Consider the following 21,041-nt stretch of genomic DNA (forward strand, 5'->3'; position numbering starts at 1 on the left):
TAGATTTTTTTTGAGAATTTTTTTTTTGAAGGGTCGGTAAAAAAATGTTGGACGACCAAAAAAACTTGAAAATTTAATACACGGTTCCTTATGAGTTGTTCTTATTGTAGTTAAAAAAAATTAAAAATCGTAAGTCACAATTTTTTTTAATAAGCGTTTACAGTTCAAAATTTTACGAAATCTGTCAAAAACGCGAAAATTTGCAAGTAATTTTGAAGTTGAAAAATCATATAATTTTTTGCGTTTATAACTAAGGATTAAAAATACAACACTAAGTTTTCCATACGTTTTCCTTCATGTAGCTATAGAGAAAACTCGAAGCATCATTATAGAAAAAATTTTAAGTGCATTCGAATTTTAAATTTTTACGAAATAGCGTAACGATAACGATTTATCCTCAAACGATTTTAAACATTTGTTATTATTCAAAAAGTATAAGTCGTAGATACTTGAAAATTTTATCAGTTATTTAGATTGGCATTTTCTTTACATGATTTAATTTTTAAAATATTTTGACTTTTTTGAGGTATTTATAAACAACTGAAATTTTCAATTTTTCTGGAAATTTTTTTTTGAAGTGTCGATAAAATTTTTATGGCCCTATCAAAATACTTGAAAATTTAATTCAAAGTTCCTCATAAGTTATTCTTATAGTGATTAAAAAATTATAAAAATACATAGGCATGATTTTTTTTATTAGCATTTGAAATTCAAATACGTATAATTTAATACGTATAAATTACGGCAATTTTCAAATTATCTTAGATCGAAATTCATAAAAGTTTTTCTTTTTAATTCTAAGATTTGAGAATTTAATACAAGGCTCATAATATATTTTTACAATAGCAGTTGAAAAAAAAAGAAATATATAGCCACATTTTTTTTTTTACATACATTCAAATTTTAATTTTGACAACATACGTAGAAATCACGAAAATTCGTAAATTATTTTATTCTAGAAATTTATAAAAAATTTTCTTTTTATACCTAAGATTTGAAAATTTTATACAAGGCTCCTAACATATTTTTACAATAGCAGTTGCAACATAATAGGAATACATAGTCACAATTTTTTTTAAAAGCATTCAAAGTTTGAGTTTTGACAACATATTATGTAAAAATCACGAAAATTCACAAATTATTTTAAGCTAGAAATTCATAAAAAATTTTTTTTTTTACTCTAAGATTTGAAAATTTAAACTTAATACAAGACTCCTGACATATTTTTATAATAGCATTGAAAAATAAAAGAAATACATAGTTACAATTTTTTTTTATAAAAATCACAAATTATTTTAAGCTAGAAATTCATAAAAAATTTTCTTTTTTAAAATAACATTTAAAAATTTAATATAAGATTCCTTACAAGTTTTTCAATCTTTATCACAAAAAAAAATGTCCACCGGAAATGCAAATTAAATTTTTATAAGCATTTGAATTTCAAATATTGACAAAAATTCGTCAAAACCATGATTATTTGCGAATTATTTTGTAGTTCAAAATTCATAATATTGTTTGTATTTTTATCTAAGGTTATAAAATTCAACACTAAGTTTTCCATAAGTTTTGCTTTAAATAGCTATAGAGAAAATTTGAAGCGTCATTATAGGAAAAATGTTTTGAGCGTTTGAGTTTTAAATTTTTATGAAATCGCGTAATGATAACGATTTATCCTCAAACCAGGTATATGTATATCATCTATGATAATATAAAGTATTATGAATTATGATAACTACATGCAATGTTTTTGGAAAAATTGCTTAACCATGCCTTATGCAAAATGCGTCTTAATTGAAAAATAAAATATTTGTTTCAAAATAGAATATATGACAATATTTAAATATAATATATCCTAGACTGGCAAATCATCTCCGTTCAGAATCGTTTTACGTATACAATGATACCTATCATTGCATTCAAATTTAATCCCATCCATTACAGTAACCTACTGTACAGCAGAGCGATAGTATTACGACTTACCCGCTTTTTTATAGTTGAATAAATCAGTACCAAATGTCCAAATATACCTAATTTTAATGATTATAATGATTACTATGTACATTTGCTTCTTATCAAATACTTAATTAATCTATTTCGAAGCAAATCAATGTTGCACTTTTATCGTTAAAAATTTAAATATAATAGGTATTAATTCGATTATCAGTGAAAAAAATTTCAAACTTTCTATAGATATTTTGTATTTTTTTCGCACATGGTAATAAAATGAATTAGATTATTTTCTCTATAGTTTATACAATGATATGATGCGTGCATAATGAATACCTACAAAATATACTAAAGTTGAGTTCGGAACATTTCAAACAAAAAGTTCCTAGAAACTCGGATACACTAAAATATTATATTAATATCACACATCCAGTCGTCTTATGTTATTGTTAGGTATTTGTTTAATTGTTTTCATTGTAGTTTTTCAGTATACCTACCGAAAACGCGAGCGAATTATGACAAGGGACGATAATAACGTCGAGACAGGCGACCGAAATCTTAAAAATCGACGGAGAAAACGGGTGTGTAGCGTGTTAAATGGATCAGCCACCCGCTGGCCTGCCACCTCACCGCCTTTACCACCAACGAAGGGCGCGTACGAAAAGTTTGCGTGTGCGCGACCGCGTGTGCGCGTACACGCATTTCCACACACTGTCAAAAGCACCGCGGGACTTTTGTCAGTCGTACTTCGGGCGCCGCGCGTGAACAACAGACTGAAAACCACCCGACCAGCGTGTCGTCGCCGGATCGCCACCAGCGGGGCGCGGGATCGTAGTAATAGTCGTCTTCATCATCAACGCCGTAGTAAATTATTGTAACCGTTTAAGAAGAATCGTGTGATTTTCGTGTGATTTATTTTATGTTTTGTTTGAGTTCAGTTATTCTAAGTATTTTATGTTTTTTGAAATACATATATTATAATACGTCGTCGTGTCGGTAATTTATTATTTTGATTCGTTTAACTATAGGGAAACCGTCGATCGCTGCACTGCCGATAGGTAGATAATATTTCGATATAATTATATTATTCTTCGACGTTGGCCACGACGACAATGACGGTGGACGAGATGAACTCGACCGTCACAATGTGATCGACGACCGCAACAAGAATCGCAAAGGGGAGACTACCACGTTTTATGGAGACGCGTGGTTGTCCGTTATCGGACCGGTGCTAAACAACCGATAGCCGCACTGCAACTACAGCCGTCATGTTTGCGGTCACGTGGCTGCTGTTGGCCGCGGCCGCTGGTGTGGCGATGGCCAGCGAGTACCCCGAACGCGAATGCTGTGATCCCGTCAACCCACCACCGGCGTCCATGTCAGCGACGCCCGACAATGCGGCGGCCGCTGGCCACGAAGTCGCGCCGCCCACAGCCACCTCAATTGACGGACATCGGGGTATGGATCTAAAAATAATTTACTTTTGGTATTTTTAGCATACATTTGATCTCTCATTTTCACCATCTTTCGTCGCTATTAACGACCGTGATATCTCCGATATCACAATACAATATACCTATACATGTTTATGAAATAATTGTTACAAAATCGCTTTGTTAGATCTAAACACGTGGAGAATATAATGGTTAATATATTATTATAATTATTCGTCAGGTAAACGCATAATATGTAAGTAGGTATCTAATAATTTTATCATGTGCACAGTCAATAGCTATTGTATTTTTATAAAGCTCTAAAATATAATATTACTACTTATAAATTACTCGTATCATAGATTTTTTTTTACATATTATGGTATCAAATAACATGCGGTCTAACTAATTGGGATACTTTCTAGAACCAAACTGCCTAACTTAAACTATGTGAAATATATCAAAGTCACATCACTATTATTCTATGACAAATGGTTTTTGTAGGGTATACAAGAGTATACGGCGTATACTCAAAAACTATTTGGTGAATTAACGCATATTCTGCAAAAATAGTACAAAGACGCACATATACAATTTTTTTTTTAATTGGGTAATTTGTATTCTGTATTATTTTTTAATATCACATTTGGCATTAATTACCAGTTATCTATAAGTTAGAACCATGTAACAAATCATTTATATTAGTTATCACCACGTATAAGTGTATACCTATTTGTGTAATTACTCATTGTCCATGATTATTGCAATTTTTTTGAAAAAATCTGTTCTAGTTGCTCCCATACGAATCGTCAAGAGCATTATATCAATTTAAATGTTATACAATTTTAAATTTGATTTGTGAAATAGTTGTTAATACTCAGGTAAATAAATAAAAATATTCAAAACTGTGTAACAAAAAATTATTTTTGTTAAATATATGCGAATTTATGAATGTATTTCGTGAAGTTTTGTAAAACAATTATTGTATACGAGCGAAGTTACCGGTTTTTCGAAGGATTAAATCTGATTAGTTTTGAACTTATAGAATTACAATATTCATCATCACCCATATTGCATTATTATGTTTATAAATGTATAGTTTTTTTTTATTAAAACACTACTGGCTATAACATATATTCGAGTCTTATAATGAATAACAATTATTGCGTTCACTTATATGGCCTGTTTTACAATCATAATTTAAACCTCGGTTACGCCTTGAACCACTGATTTTAGCGGCCGAATTCGGTGGTTTAACGTGAGTTCAACTATTGTAATACGAGTTCTTAATCATTATAAAGTGATTTGCGATATCTGTACAGACGCGGGGTTTCTTATGCAGAATTATAAAAATACGTCTCTTGACCGTCCGGCAATCATATAATATGTTAACAGTAAATACAATTATACATAAATATTACAAATCATATTGGTATATAAATATAACAATGTAAAGGCGTCTATAATAACTATATTATATCGTGGTTACTGGTTAGAAATACTATTGTCTTGTTTCGTTTCATTTTTTCATCCTTTATTATATCACACTATAGAAACGTATCGGGCACACCCTCTACCACAAAATCCCCTTCACACGGATCTTGACCTGACGAGTAAGTGAGTTGGTACGCGCACACCGTATATTATATTACTATACTACTACTAACACTAATAATAATAATTACAATATGTTCGTTTCTAACAAAACGAGCTTCCTTATACTTATACTAACATTCCATAATACATCACTACTGCTATTATAATGTTTTATTATTTCTAATAGGTTTGCTATAACATTGCAATATTATTATTGTGTCATAAATTATTTATAAACATGAGTTGTTAGCAGATCAGTTTCCCAAGCTTAGGTTTCCATATACTTAGCGAATTCTTTAAAAATACTTCGTTTTTATTGCGTAGACCTTCAACCGCTGCATGTTGTTTTCCGCCACCTTTTAACTTTTGGTGCATAATGGTAATAAAAATTAAATTAAAATTAAATTAAAAGTAAATACATAAATGAATACATACATACATATATATATATATATATATATATATGACGGTTTTAGTTGGGTACCACATGCAACTTACTTTAACCGTCGTCACCGACGCCACACTGCCGCCAACACTGTCGTCGTAGCACACATATTATAAGAATCAATATCTTAGAGGGCATATAATATTATATACCCATTATTATTATAACGTCCAAACATTTTTTTTTTTAGTTACGGCCTAGATACCACCTCAAATCATTTTTCCAGGAAATTCCATTTCAACTGACGCGATTATAAATTTGAAAAAAATTATTAGGTGCAATATATTATATAATCTATGTACGGAAATAAATCATTATATCTTTCTATATATGTTAAACGTTGTAAGCCTATCCTGTCCATCCTACATCGTTATTTCAAACTATAATAATATATAATGTTAAGAGGTGGTAATAATGTAATAAAAGTTAAAATATTCAACTTAGATTAATATCTAATGACCTAGTAATTCTACCAAGTATCCCGTTTACACCGTATATAGCATTATAGCGGCTACCAATATATATAATATATTATAGTATAATACATAAGTTATACAAAAGAACTTTGCCGAAACTGAAGAAAACATCAGTAGCTCAGTTTGGCAGTTTCTTTTAAAACAATGTTGTTATTGTTTATATATTATTATTTATCATCCCATAATAGTAATTATTTATTTACCTAACCGTCCTAACCAACCACTATTTTATTTGTGTATTATTCCATATCTCAAAACAAAAACCAACCACTTCAGAAAATACATTATTGGATTATTTGTACATTTATAATAGTTGCATTATGTGGGATTTTAAATTTACCTTTGTTGTATTTTTGTATAGACAGGATGATTTTTTCAAACATGCTCGCTTGTTTATATCCTTAAATTATGCAATTTTTCAATACTCCTAAAGCTCACATATTCTAATACTTGAAATATTTTGTACCATTGAGGACAATAAAAATTTATATTTTTCAAATCTGAATTCTCCTTTTTGGTTTTTAATTATTCAGCAAATATTTTTATTCATTTTTTTTTTGTTTTTTGAGAATCTTAAAATTTCTAAATTAAAATTTTTCAAATTTTTGAGCCATACAGTTTTGTGTATTAAAGATAATATGTGTATGGTAATGCGTTGAATATTTATGACTTATGAAGCTTAGATGATTTGAACATGTAGTGTTTATTACTATTGACCTGTCAATATAAATAATTTGTAAAAACAATTCTAGTACCTATTATAAATACTACATTTGATATTAAATATAGTTTATTTTTTTCTAATTTCTAAGGATTATTAAACTTTGGATAAACATTGTAATAACCCTAGAACTACTTATTAGGATTTTTATGTAGATATATCAACATTTTCAAGACAATCATCCGCTAAATAATTTCCAGTAAAATTGGGTTATCATTTGAAAAATAGAAGTTTGTATCGCCCCAAGGCATTCCTTAAGCAGAACAAAAAATATTGTATTAAGATAAACTTAAGAATTCTTTAAATCAGAACTTAAATAAATGTGTTATTGAAGTGAAAAATGGGAGTGAGCATGCTTAAAAAAGTCACACTATTTATTTTATGATTATTCGTATTAGTATTATCACATATTAAGTTATTGATTTTAATATTATAATATATTATTATAAATTATAATAGATATAGTAAATGTTTGGCATTGAAAAGTTTAATCAATAGTTTTCATATGGACTTGATGCGATTTAATTTTGGCAACGCTCCCGTATTATGTTCGTTAATTTTTATGGCGTTACAACTTAATTTCAAATTAATTATGATTACGATTTTTACTACTTTTAACTCAACGTCTTGTAATATATATTATGAGAAATAATTTATTAAATAACTTAATAAATATTTACGTCCATAAAATACTAATTGATTAGCATTTTTTTGATTAGGTTGTACCTATCAATGATACTGTATCATACTATATAAATTACCCAAATGGATATTTTTATTTTTTAAATAATATTTAAAAATATTATTTTAATAATTAATTACCTAGATATTTGGGAATTGCAAGCACAATTGCATTGGTATCTACTAATATAATAGCATATACAAATAACCCATCCAGCACTTAATGAATACAATTTGTTTGAAATAAGTATTAACGAGGAAAAATAGTGATTTCAAGTAAAAAATGTATATGCATAAACAAAACATAATGAACTAACGATACTCTAGTATCATTATGTAAATATAATTAAATTGTAACATGTATGTCTTAAACGCCAATAACCCTGGTAGTTGAGGCGTATTTCTAAAAAAAAAAAAAAAAAAAATAATTAACTAATTAAAAAAAAAAAAAACACGATACCTATGTACCATTTTAATATAATATACAAGTAGGTAACCGTGATAGTAATAATTATACATATTGTTATGTATCTCATCGGATAACTGTGTAACTTATACGTTATAGTTTAGGCGAACATTATATAATTAATAATTATGTATACATAAATATCGGTAAGTATCATTTAATAAATAACTTTTTTTTAAAGGTCATCCAAATAGAAAAAATAAATCCAAATTACTGTTATAAGTTTTACTATTTGACCTATAATATACATATAAAAATGTCATAAATTATTTAGTTTTTACTGATAAAGGTATAAGTTATAATAATTAATATGTTCGAATACTCGATTGTCTAATATATAAATATTAAATATATTAGACGAAACCTTATAATATATTATTATTTTACTAACATCCTTCCCCTACTATATTTAAATTTAAATCATACCTATATTTTATAAAATGTTTCAATAATAAATAAACTCTTCTTTGTAAGTTTAATTTTTTGTTTGTAACTTTTTGATTATACAGTGTATAGATATAAACTTTTTTATGTTTATTTAAATGTAATAATATTTTAGTCGAGTCTGAAATTTAAATTGAAAATAATTTTAAGACATGTTTATAATATATTTATTGTCTCTATAGTTTGTATATAAATTTATAAATAAATAATAATCATAACTCGATATGGTATGATTATCACGATCTAGAAAGAAGTTTGGGTTATAAAATAAATTACTATATTTTTGTGTAGTACAGTATAATATGATTAAAGTCAGCTCAATAAATTGTAACTTCTTGAGTTGAAAAAATAAAACGGTCTGATTAAAATCGTCCACTCCCACGAGTAACACGCACCAAGTATGTAAGGTCATATCTACCACGTTTATAGGACTTACATTGCGAATCTGTCTTGTACGCAGAAATACTGCAACATCCTATATACATTCATTAATATATTACAAATGTTAAAACCATAAATATTTCACATAAGCTATAACGAATTTTATTTTAACGAGTTGAGATTTTGATTTGATTAAACGGAAAAAAAACAATTTTTTTTAGATTTCAACACGTTATGGTCTTATATAGTTATATCCACACGTATATCAATAGCTAATATATATATATATTTTATAAACACGAAAAAAATAATATAATAACTTGATATTATTAAGCTAATATCACCATAATATAGATATCAATATCGTGTCATTAGATAAAGCATAAAAATCCCAAAAGCATTCATTATACTATTGGTACTGATTGTGATATACTGATATTAATATGTAATTTTGATATTGAATTCTAATGTACTGATAAAATAATGTTTGAATTCAAACGGCTATTACGCGGGCCCGCGTTAAACACTATTTCCTATAAACATACTTATTATAAATTAATTTTTATACTGAATAAATAATAGGTAGGCATATTCAAATATATTAAATTGTTTAAGGGTTTAAGTTTTATTCGTTGTAAATTCAATCAATGAATCTTCTATGTGATTTACAATAATTAAAAGAACAAGAATTCGTATTTTTCAAATTTTTCTCTTAGGTACATTGGTAAAGGTGCGATATTTTATTAAAAAATTATTTCCGTTTTTTTGGAGTAACAAAATTATTATAATACAATAAATATTTCTCACTGAAGCATCTAAATAAATGTAATCTAAACCTTTTGTCGATTTCTTGAATATTTCATTTTATTATTTTAATATTCTTAAAGATACTTCACGCTCCTTTGCTACCAGTTTATTTATTTTTAATGAAATCGAGAAAATTAAGTCGTTGATCAATTTTATTAAAGTAAACTAAAAATATCTGTATCCGTTCATTTATTACCTAGATTCATTATTTAAAAGAATGTGTACATTTTGCAAAATAATTAATTTATAAAAATTAAGTGTATTTTTCTTAGATCATTACATTACCTCACTGTATATTTTATGCAACATTAGTCTTATAAATTTTCTTTTATAATAAGTTATATTAGCAATTAGGTATACACATATGATTATGAATAGATACCTGCAGTAGCATATATAGAAATTAATTTGGGAGGAAGGACTTACAAATAAATTTAATATTTCAGCACTCCCTTTTAAATTCTATTTAGTTACGCCCGTACCATCCATACATTTCAGGGATGGGGGTGGGGGGTTGTTACCTCTTACCTAACGTGTATTCAAATATTTTAAATCATAAATCAGTTAAGGCAGCATGTGAATATATTTTATTGATATTTCAACAATGAAATCGTTTTACTACAATGATACGTGAATAATATAAGTTGTTATCAAAAAATTAAAATAAAATTTATCTATATTGTAATTATAATAGTGTCTAATACCTATGTAAAAAGTATTGACTAATTTGTATATAGGTAATATATATGTGGATGAATTCTAGGAGATGTTTATACTTTATTATTTACATGAAATTTTATCAAAGTAGTGTGTCATGCATAACAAATTTAAATAATGAAAAAAAAAAAACTACTTGGTGTTTTGAATGCATTATTGATTTAGCGTATTGTTGTGCAGTTTTACAACGATTGGTCTTATTGAGATTTATTGTCCTATTGTTAAGACGTTCGGTCAAGAAAAACAAATTGACTTCACTACGTCAGTGATTTTAAACTAAGATTGTATGTGCACCCTGATTAAGTTTATTTAGTAGTTAGGTACTCGTGTTTAACTAGTTAATATTGTTGCAAACCTAGGTACCTACTCAATGCGCACACATCGACCACCATGAATATCAATATATGTCCTTTTTACTTACAATACAATGATCAGGAAATTATTATAAACAATATTCGTTTACTCATTTGACATTTTTAATTATTGTTGAATGATATTCTCCAATTTACTTCAGATATCTTAAAATTAAAGTATCCAAGATAATATTATACATCATAATAATAAAACAAATACAATTATTTTAATACCATGACGTTTTTTCTCCATTATCATTACATAATGTACAACTTTATTTTATAATAGAAACTAAAATATTCAAAATAACATGGTACATTTATAAGTTAAGTAGACATCATATCGATCGATGTAAGATTTAAATTTCAATTCTGCAGTGCAATAGTTATTATAAAGGTTCTGCGCCAATGCTTAAATATGTTGTGGTCACTGTCTAAGTACTAATTGCTATACAATATAATGAATGATATAATAGTATATTTTACTTTTCTTTTTATTTGACCACTTATTTGAGTTATACATTGCTTCAAAAGTTTGTTTCGGTTTTTTTGTACATTGGTTGTTAATTGAGTCTATAAGATACAGTTTTCCAATGTTTTAAGTTATGTTATATAATTTTAAAAACGTAAGGATAAACTATAATATTCAAAACACTGTAGAAAGCCAAGAAAGTTCAATTTTCGATTTATAATTATATGGAGCCTTGTTGTCCCATATTTAGGAGCGAAGTGAGACGAGCGCCTATATTGATGATTTTATCCTACAGACTGGTTGCAATTTGTATAAGTCAAATCACCTACACAATTACGGCTTTTTAGCTATAAATCTATAGTGTAAAGTAGAGATAATTGTACGAAATGTAGTTATCACTTACAATCATTAAATTAATATGTCTATCTCAATAACGTAAAAAATTTTATGATACAGATAATAATCATAAGAAATGTTATGTTATAAATCGTAATTAACACTTGATTTTTCTTCTATTACGAATTCTATATATTTAAACATTTAAAAAAAATATGTCAGTGAACAATACAATTATCTTATTCGCTATTGTTATATTAAATAATATAATGTATACACATATTCGTGGAAATAATTGTTAGGTAGGTATTCATTATATTAAATAAAAAAATGAAAACATTTTAACTATTCCCTATAATAATTAATAATATACTGCGGAATATAATTTGAGTATCAGGAAATAAAAAAATATTAAGATAAAGAAATTAGAAGAGAATAAACAATATTAAGACAAACTATAAAATCCATACATTATATAACCAATATAAGCACATTACAATATTATACAATTTGTTTGCATAATATTAATTATTTGAAAATCATGATTTAATTAAAGGAATATCTTTTAGTCATCTTGTTTGAGATTTTGTAAACAGCAATACATATATAATATAATATTTAATGAATCTATGTTACTAATTTTGAAGTCGTGATCCCCACATAGACAATTTCAGTGAGGCTATCTTGAAGAATAAATAATAAAAAAAAAACTGATAAATACAATATATAAACAAATCATACTCACATACACACTATACAACTATATAGGTAAAACACTAGGGGAACAAAAGTAATAAATTCACAATTTCAAAATCAAAGTCATTAAAAAAATAGTTTGATTTTTATAAAAGTCTTAGAAATTATTTTCTGTCATAAAAACAAATCGTAGGTAGATGCACATATAGTTGAATAATATAATAGGATTATTTTTGTATCTCAATTAATGCGACAAGGTTGAAAATATTCCAACACAAGAAACATTTTTATATAAATGTACCTACTTAATTCAATAATTTTAGGAAAAAAATATTTTATCCTACAAATGTATATTAAATGGTTTGCGTAGTTTCTATATTTCAGATGATGTATCGATTCCTACTGTAAGCACTTTTTTTCGGTACAGGAGAAATTATGCATTTGTTCTTTAATCCACGATAATTATACCACTATACACATTAATGATAAATTATTTTTCTCACATATATTTAATAACTATATTACTAATTCAGTCTAACCAGCATTGTGACAAATTGCTGATACACTGCAGCTACCTTAACATTTACATATTCTGCTCCTGAGGGAATGGAATAGTGACTTTTTCCAGAAGTATTGAATTGACATATTTTATTTAATTTACGCGTGTGGGACGTGTTTCTTGTAGCTTGTGAGTGGTTGACAAACATATTTTGTGTGTGGGGTTCCCAAAAAGGTTGTACTGGTAGGTACAGTTGATCTGCTGTCTATGCTCATCTGCGTTTTGTGCATGGGGGAAATATCTTTGAACTATATTATAGGTATGATAAATATACAAAAAACTAATCACACATTTGATTTTTCCAGGAATTAAATAATAATATTCATTCAAATCAGAATTATACAGTAAAATATTTATCAGTTGTTTTATAAGAAAAAATAGTTTCAATATTATAGGTACTTAATTATTTATTTGGATTAATAATTTTTTTTTTATGGTATCATTTTTAAAATGGAAGGTAATAAGATATGAAAAACGGTTTAACGCGTTTCTTTGAATAAGTTGAAAAGTAAAAATCAAAATTTTTTTTATATTTTTCTAGAAATTTTAATTATATTCGTAGAATTGACTGTAAAATTTTAATTTCAAAAAAAATCGAGGACCAGAAGAATATATATTTTATTTCTACAATGCATTTTTTTTATGCTGGTGATGTATGTTATTTTTTTTTAAAGTAATAATTCATGAATGTTATTGCTAAATATATTTAGCCATGATATATGGATCATTATCGTAAACATTATTAATTTTAAAAGATAAAGTTAATAAAATAATAACTAATACTCAAATATAAATAGGTACCTACTATTAGTAGTTTACTTTATCGCTAATTTTTGTTGATATTTTTGAAATTCACATCTACGGAACCTACATTTCGTTTACAAAATTACAAATAAAATTTAATTCTTTTAAATTTCAATGGGTTAATTATCAGGTAATGTCTTGTAATAAATATATACAATAGGTAATTTTGATGGTTTTAGATTTTTACAAGGCTTGCGTAGAAGAGGGTGTCCAGTGACACTACTTCAAACTTGATATGACTGGTGGATATTTAGTTTATTGATGATTTTTTTTTTTTTTTACTAACTAATGTTAATTGTCTTTAAGTATTAAGTAGGTCTAAGTAGGTCACGTGGCCATTTTTGTTTTAGGCGGCGGATTGGGTTATCTGGGAGTGAGATAAAGGAGATGTTAGAGATGAGAGGGTTAGGATGATTAATAGTATTTTTATGAAATTTCTTGTAGTGGTTTGATGTTTTTTTGGAGATAGTTGGAAGTTTTAGGTCATTATAAAGAGTGAAATTGCTGGCATACCAGGAGAATTAGTTAAGAGTCGGAGATTGATAGATTAAAAAGCTTGGGATTTATTTAAGTTAGAATAGAGGTTCCCCAAATTTTTACGTTAGAGGTCGAATGATTTTTTAATATATAAAAATTGTATTATTAAGAGATAGGTTAGATCGCAGGAGCTGTTCGAATTTATGCAGTTTAAGAACTAGGGAAGATATTTTGTTTTTTATATGGGTTGCCCAATATAGTCTTTTGTCAATGTGAAGTCCAAGGTATTTTATGGAGTTTTGTGTTTGAATTATTTTGTTATTTAGTTTTATTGGTTGACTGTTTTTAAGACCAAGGGTAAATGTAATGAACGTTGATTTATTTTCGTTGATTTTTATTCTCCATTTGTGGAACCAGTGTTGTAGAATTACTAGATGTTCCTGGAGGTGATTTGTGGCAGTTTGTAGATATTTGTTGAAAGACAGAATAGCGGTATCGTCGGGATCAGTACTTTTTCCCGACATTCAGTTGCCCGACATCTTAATTGCCCGACACCATTTTCCCGACAATACATTTGCCCGACATTACATTTGCCCGACATTATATTTGCCCGACAATATCAAATTATATTATAAATAAATAAATTTCAATAAAATATTATATTACACCATGTTATTTACAAATTAATCTTACATTTAAAATTATACAACTAATAATATAACATTATAGGTACTTTTTACAATTTAATGTTATGAGCGATTCCCCTTAGAAATTATAAATTTGATCGATTTCCTCTGTCATTTATAATTATACTAATACGTTTTTCTCTTTCAGCGTATTCTCTTCGAGTTGGAGTATGTGCCCTTCCACGAATTATATCTTCGGTTCTCCGTTCAATTTGAATTTGCTCTTTTTTAATTTCATCAATAATTGTGTAAATACCAACATGACATTTTCTAACTATAGTTTCAAAACGTCTGTGCCAACCTTCTACTCGATTTTGAGTTCTAGGAATTCCTAATTCCATTCGCTCAAACACGGACCAAAATTTTGGTGGAAATAAAGGAGCTGTGCGACTTACATTACCTCCTCTCATTACCCTTCTAATTCTACCATGCATATAATTATTTTCAAACCACTGCACTATTTCAGAAGCTTCTTCGGGAATAATAGATTTCAGTTCATCGAATGCACCTGGTATTTCGGTGGGTGGAAGAAAAGCAAGAGCAATAATTTGACGTAGTTTCAAACTAAATTCTTCATCTTCTCCATGTTTTTTAAGCATGGTTATTCGGTAACGATGGTTGACTTAGACTAGAAACAGCATTGGTTTCAACTTGTATTATTTGTGCAGGCGTGTCATTAGTCTCACAAGCCTTTCGTTTCAAATTATGAACAGCCGTGATAATATCTTTTCTAGTAGCATCGGGGCTATGGTTGTGCTCTTTTTTATTTCTTAAGTTATGTTGTCCATTAATTAAAATGGTACAAGCATAACCACCACAATGGAGAGTTTTTCTCTTTTCGCAGCACCAATAATATAAATCATCTCTATTTTTGTCTTTTGTCATTATATAACCATCGACAACAAGTTTTATACCACCTCTATTTGATAAAACAGTTTCACAAATCTGTGCCATTTTCCGATTTATATTAAAAAAAATAATTGAAATAAAATCAAACTGGATAAAATCAAAATTATAATATTTTTACTAAATACTAATACTTTACGTACTAAATGTGTACCTATAACGGCTATAACTGTACTGTAGGAACTGAACTATCAAATGTCGCATTAAAAACCTACGGTAATTTTATTTGTCTATCGCAGTATCGCCTATCGGTTTATTTGGCAATTAAAATCTTATCGTGAATAGCATTATAGTTCGTGACCTAAAACGCAATATCATTTTACTTATCTTACTTTTTCACGCATAGAACGATATCATCCGCATGATAAAATATACGTCTGATTTTGGTTTTTTTTAATTATTGTATATTAATAAATAATAATAATAATATGGATTGTATATTAGTATTACGTACAGTAAAAATATGTAAAATATATTGTCGGGCAAATGTATTGTCGGGTAAATGTAGTTGTCGGGTAAAGGTAGTGTCGGGTAAAAGTATTGTCGGGCATTTGAGTGTCGGGCAAACATATCAGACCCTGTATCGTCGGCAAAGGTAGCTAGAGTAGAATTATTTGAGTATGGTATGTCGGAGGTAAAAAGATTATATTATAGCGTTGGAGCGAGAATTCTGCATTAGGGAACCCTAACGTTTATTGGGTGAGTTGATGAAAGTTCGACTTCACAGCGAACTTGGAATGATCTGTTTGAGAGAAAGGATTTTATGGTAGGAAAAAGAGGCGTGGGAAGAAAACGAATTTTGTATAGCAAACCTTTATGCCAAACCTTTGCAATATTTTTGATAATATACTGAATTTCAGAGGGAGAGGTATATTTTGTAGGTAGACATAGGGAGGGTTTGGGATAAAGATGATTATTGAATTGGTCAATAGTTTAAATTTGTATTGAAGCTATTTGTACATTCCATACCTAATTATCTATACATGTTTTGTTAAAATTAATTATTCATATTTTAAGTTTTAAATTTGTTTTGTATTTTATGTCAAATAAATCTTCAAGAAGTATTGGTATTGTTTTAATCTTATCATTGGTGTCTTTATAAACAATTGATTTGATTATATTGTTCTAATACGTATAACTTTAGAATTTGTGTATATAAGAAGAAAAATGATTGGTACCTGACATAATATTAATAATATTATATCACAAAGATCATTACCATAACACTTCGTATAGTAGTGATGACAATGATAACGATAATAACAATAACGGTGTAAAACTATTTTTTAATAATTAATTATCATGATATTTTATTGGTTTTCTTTTCTTTCTCGATAAATCAACTCAAGAATTTTTTATTTTTATCACGATCTCAACCGCTCATTTTAATATTTAAAACATTTATTTTACAAAAGTAAAACGAGGAGATATATCAACCCAACATGACAAACAGTACTCGTGTGCTGAATACCGATAAAAACGATAAAAAAATATATAATCTTTTTTCTATTATTATGGTATTTTTCGTTTCTGTAATACTGCTGTAAACTTAAGTTTCAGCAGTTTCACGTAATATACATATAATTTATAAGATACATTTATTAGAGTCACGAACTCACAAATCTATACATGTACCTACATACGGTTAGACTTGCTAATTTGGCCATAGTATTATTAGGAATATTTCAAATTATCATAATGTAAAGATCGATTTGTTTTTTAGAAAATTGTGTCTTAGTTATTTTAATTATTTATTTGCATTTATAGGCAACGCTATCGTTTAAAATATTTCAAATTATGTTTATATTTACTTGTCTTTGTTGGAGTTAAAAGCTCAAGTACATTCACATACGTACATGTTACATTACAATCTACTCTGAATTTAAGAATCTACATTTTTTTTAATGGATCTAGAAGTATTAAATGTTTTTTATCGTTTGATTTATAACTAAGATAGCTATTAAAATGTATTATAATATCATTCCAGTAATGTGAAACCCAACAATATATATATATTATGTAATTGATATTATACAATTCTTATTGTACAAGTTTCTTAGGTACTCACTTATAATATATTTTTACCCGGTAAAAAAAAAAATATTGTTATTATTATATTTTATATTTGAGAGTATTAAATGATAATATATAGTTTTTAGTAATTGTCTGAAAATTAAAACAAATAAAAATTATAAAAAGTTTAATTTAAAAATATGTTTTCTTTTTCTTTTTTTCGGATAAGCACAATTTTATTGTTTGAAAGTTCTCACATTCTGTGTATTATGACACACTGTCTGTTGGAGTATCTGAATATTGAAATCTCAGTTGTATTTTTAATCTTCTTATCGCTTACAAAATTTGAGTTTTATTGTATACATATTTATTAATCTCTTATTTATGCGTTCATCAATTCCCAAAAGTAAAATAGATTCAAATGGTGTAAACTATTAAAAAAATATTACGTTATAAAAATAATCAAAGTGTTTTAAGACTTGTCATATAACTGATATGAGTAACTGAGTAGTTGGAAGTTTGGAACTTAAAATTATACTTTACCAATGACTGGGCAATGAGTTTAAAAAATCAAATCTAAAAATTTGATGATAATTATTATCAACTTTTAAATTTATAATTATAAATTATAATTTCTTAAGTAGTTCCTTAATAAATACTTAAATAATTTAAAATTTTATAAACATAAAAATGGTTTGAGTATAAGAAATATTTAACATTTTAATTTAATTTAATCATACTCAACTTCCTTAATAGTTTAAATGGTTTAATGGGTTATACAAATTAAAAATTAGTTTAATGCACCACCAGTCAAGACATTTTATAGGTTTGAACTAAACATTTAAAATAAAAAGTATTTGGAGTACTTAATGGTTATCAATCATAAATCTATAATATATACATAGGTAAACAAATGTAAAATATAAATTGTAAACAGTTTTTACTATTTATAGAACTAAAATATAAAATCAAATTAAAAAACATTGACACTCTTTCATGTGATTACAATAATAATTTCAAATTTGTAAAATGTGTGTATTAACATGGAAGGAAGGCATGCGACCCAATGACCTATAAATATTTAAATAAATAAAATAAAAAAATACATTGATATTATAAATAATTTTTTTTTTCTTTTAGATTATATTATAAATTGAGAAATATTTCACAGATTAAAACTATAAATTATCAAACGCTATTAAAATGAATGATATGTAAATAATATTGAATAGATATTTTGTTAAAACTAAAAATATTGGTTATTTTAACGGCTTATATTAATAAGCAGAGTGATAATTTCGTGAATAAAAATAGTCAATTCTTGAAAATCATTAATTTTAAAATAAAAATAGTGTGATGAATTGTCTATACAAATTTAAATAGTGATGACATATTAATTAATATGTGATAGTCTTACACCAATTTAAAAAAAATTTTAGAAAAAAATCCCCAATTTTAACGCAGAGGCTCAACAACATAGTAAAAAATATTTATATCAGGTCATTTGAAACATATAAATAAAAACTTATTGCATACATTTTATAAAATATATCTTTAAAATTGCATCTTTTTGGATTTCAAAATTATCAGTTTACAATAAGTATGGATGTGGACAAAAAAATCCGGGAAAGGTTTAGATAAATGTTAATAAATCATTATAGGTAGGTAAAGCAATTTTTTTTTTGCTTACCTATATTTCAGAGGGGGGTTGAACATTAGTGTGACTTTTTTGCTAAATGTTATTATATTAAATCGATTTCGAGGGTTTTGACATAATCTAACAACATTTATACTATATTAAAAATAGAAATTTCGGGCACATATTACCTGTCACTTCAGCGTTTTGACGACTATAACAACACAACTACTTTTGCTGTATGTGAAATTATGTTATTCCTCGTTAACCTGGTAAGTCGTCATCGTGTTAGATATCGATATATTTGTAAACCTACTGGGTTAGACACATTTACACTGGCTTACCGACGAGTTACGTTTCGATACACAATAATATGTGCATGGATGCGTTTCCTTAATATTTTGACATATCTACACGAATATTTCCGTACGAGATATAACCTTTAAATGTGAATATGTTTAGAACGCTTCCGGTGGCATATTTATATTATTTTGTTCGGGCCAACTATTCGAGGTGAGGTGGTATATTATTATTATTATTATATGCGTCGTTTATATACTTATACATCATATATATATATATATATATTTATACACATCTCCGAGACCGTTTTTAACTGTCAGGGAAATGTATAAAAAATAACTCTGAATATATTTACCGCTAAACCGCGTAACATTATATAGGTACCTTTTATAATATGTGCGTTTTGAAAGATGATGATGACGGCGCGGCGACGACATCAACGATGCGTGTAGGTGAATAATATAATCGCTGAGCCTCACACTTTTCTTACAGGTACCACGCCGTAGCTGTAAGAAATGAATTTAAAATCTTTCGATTGCCGAAAAAAAAATAGTCACATCTTATATGTATTTATAAAATCTACTACCTATGTATAATATTATCGAAGAATGCTAATTTTTACATAAATTTTATATTTGCCGGTATAATATGATTATTTTAACAACAAACAGTAATATTTTGATAAATTAATGTTTTTGAAAATCTCCTATGTTCTCCTTAATAATTTTAAGTTATTGCAACATGACGCATTAAATTTTAAAATAATACACATTTTTGTTTGAAAACATGTTAGTTGCAGTAAATTCAAATAATTAGAAAAACAAACAAATGTTTTTAATTCATACATTTACCAATCTTATTATTATTATTATATTGATAAAAATATCACCCTGTGTGTTATTAATGGGGATGGAGTGGTACGAGACATCACTATCCACTTATTCTCGAACACGATCTAATTGTTTTGCAAATCTTTGATTACTGTACTTTGAATCTACGTGGTTATAATTTAATTTAATCAATCTACACAAGCTGGCTGAAAATTGCATTAATACACGTTTATAGGTACATGTGTTTTAATGTATAATATAAATATATTATTATTATTAATTATAATAAAGGTTAATAATAAAAGTGTTACATAATTATATTATTACTATATTTGAACCCCATCGCTTTAATTTATATCGGAAAAACAGCCTTGATTCGGACGCAATTGAGACCGATGGTAGTTTGGCAGTTGCTAAGAGTAGAGAAGGCTTTTGAAAAATTGGAGATGATCCAAAATGTGGGCCAAATTTACTATTATATGACCCTTTAGATTGCGACGCACAAGTTATACGATAAATCTAAGTTTCGGGGATTTGTTGATAAGCCTTAAGGTGTACATTATTACTATTGTATTGCTGCTGGTTGTAATAACTTAAAGTAAGTACTGTACAAGATTTTTGTAGGTATATTGTTGGTCAGTACAATACGATCTAGATATAGTTTGTACACAACGAAAAAAAAGTAACTATAAACGATCTTTCAAGTATTGTTATATACTATTTTTTTTTTTTTTTTATTTTTTTTTTGAGTAATGTAATAAATGAAAAGAGTTTAATTAGCGGTCGTAACGATAAACTTTCCACTTGAATGTTGATTAATATATAACCACTTTTCTATACTGTAAAGTTACAAATT

The 21,041-nt window shown here is 27.1% G+C and overlaps 1 protein-coding gene across 1 annotated transcript in view; it reads left to right on the forward strand.

The window, feature by feature from the left end:
- The first annotated feature begins 2,713 nt into the window (after positions 1-2,713).
- Positions 2,714-21,041, forward strand: part of Gfrl (Glial cell line-derived neurotrophic family receptor-like) — a 175,944-nt gene continuing 157,616 nt past the window's right edge. Inside the window, exon 1 of the mRNA XM_089215832.1 lies at positions 2,714-3,405. Coding sequence (XP_089071958.1) covers positions 3,216-3,405 — 190 coding nt within the window. The 5' untranslated portion in view covers positions 2,714-3,215. The remainder of the gene's footprint in view (positions 3,406-21,041) is intronic.

The sequence above is a fragment of the Diuraphis noxia genome, unplaced genomic scaffold, assembly GCF_037042655.1.
Source record: "Diuraphis noxia isolate RWA-SAM2 unplaced genomic scaffold, SU_Dnox_SAM2 contig0001, whole genome shotgun sequence".
NCBI classification, from domain to species: Eukaryota; Metazoa; Arthropoda; class Insecta; order Hemiptera; family Aphididae; genus Diuraphis; species Diuraphis noxia.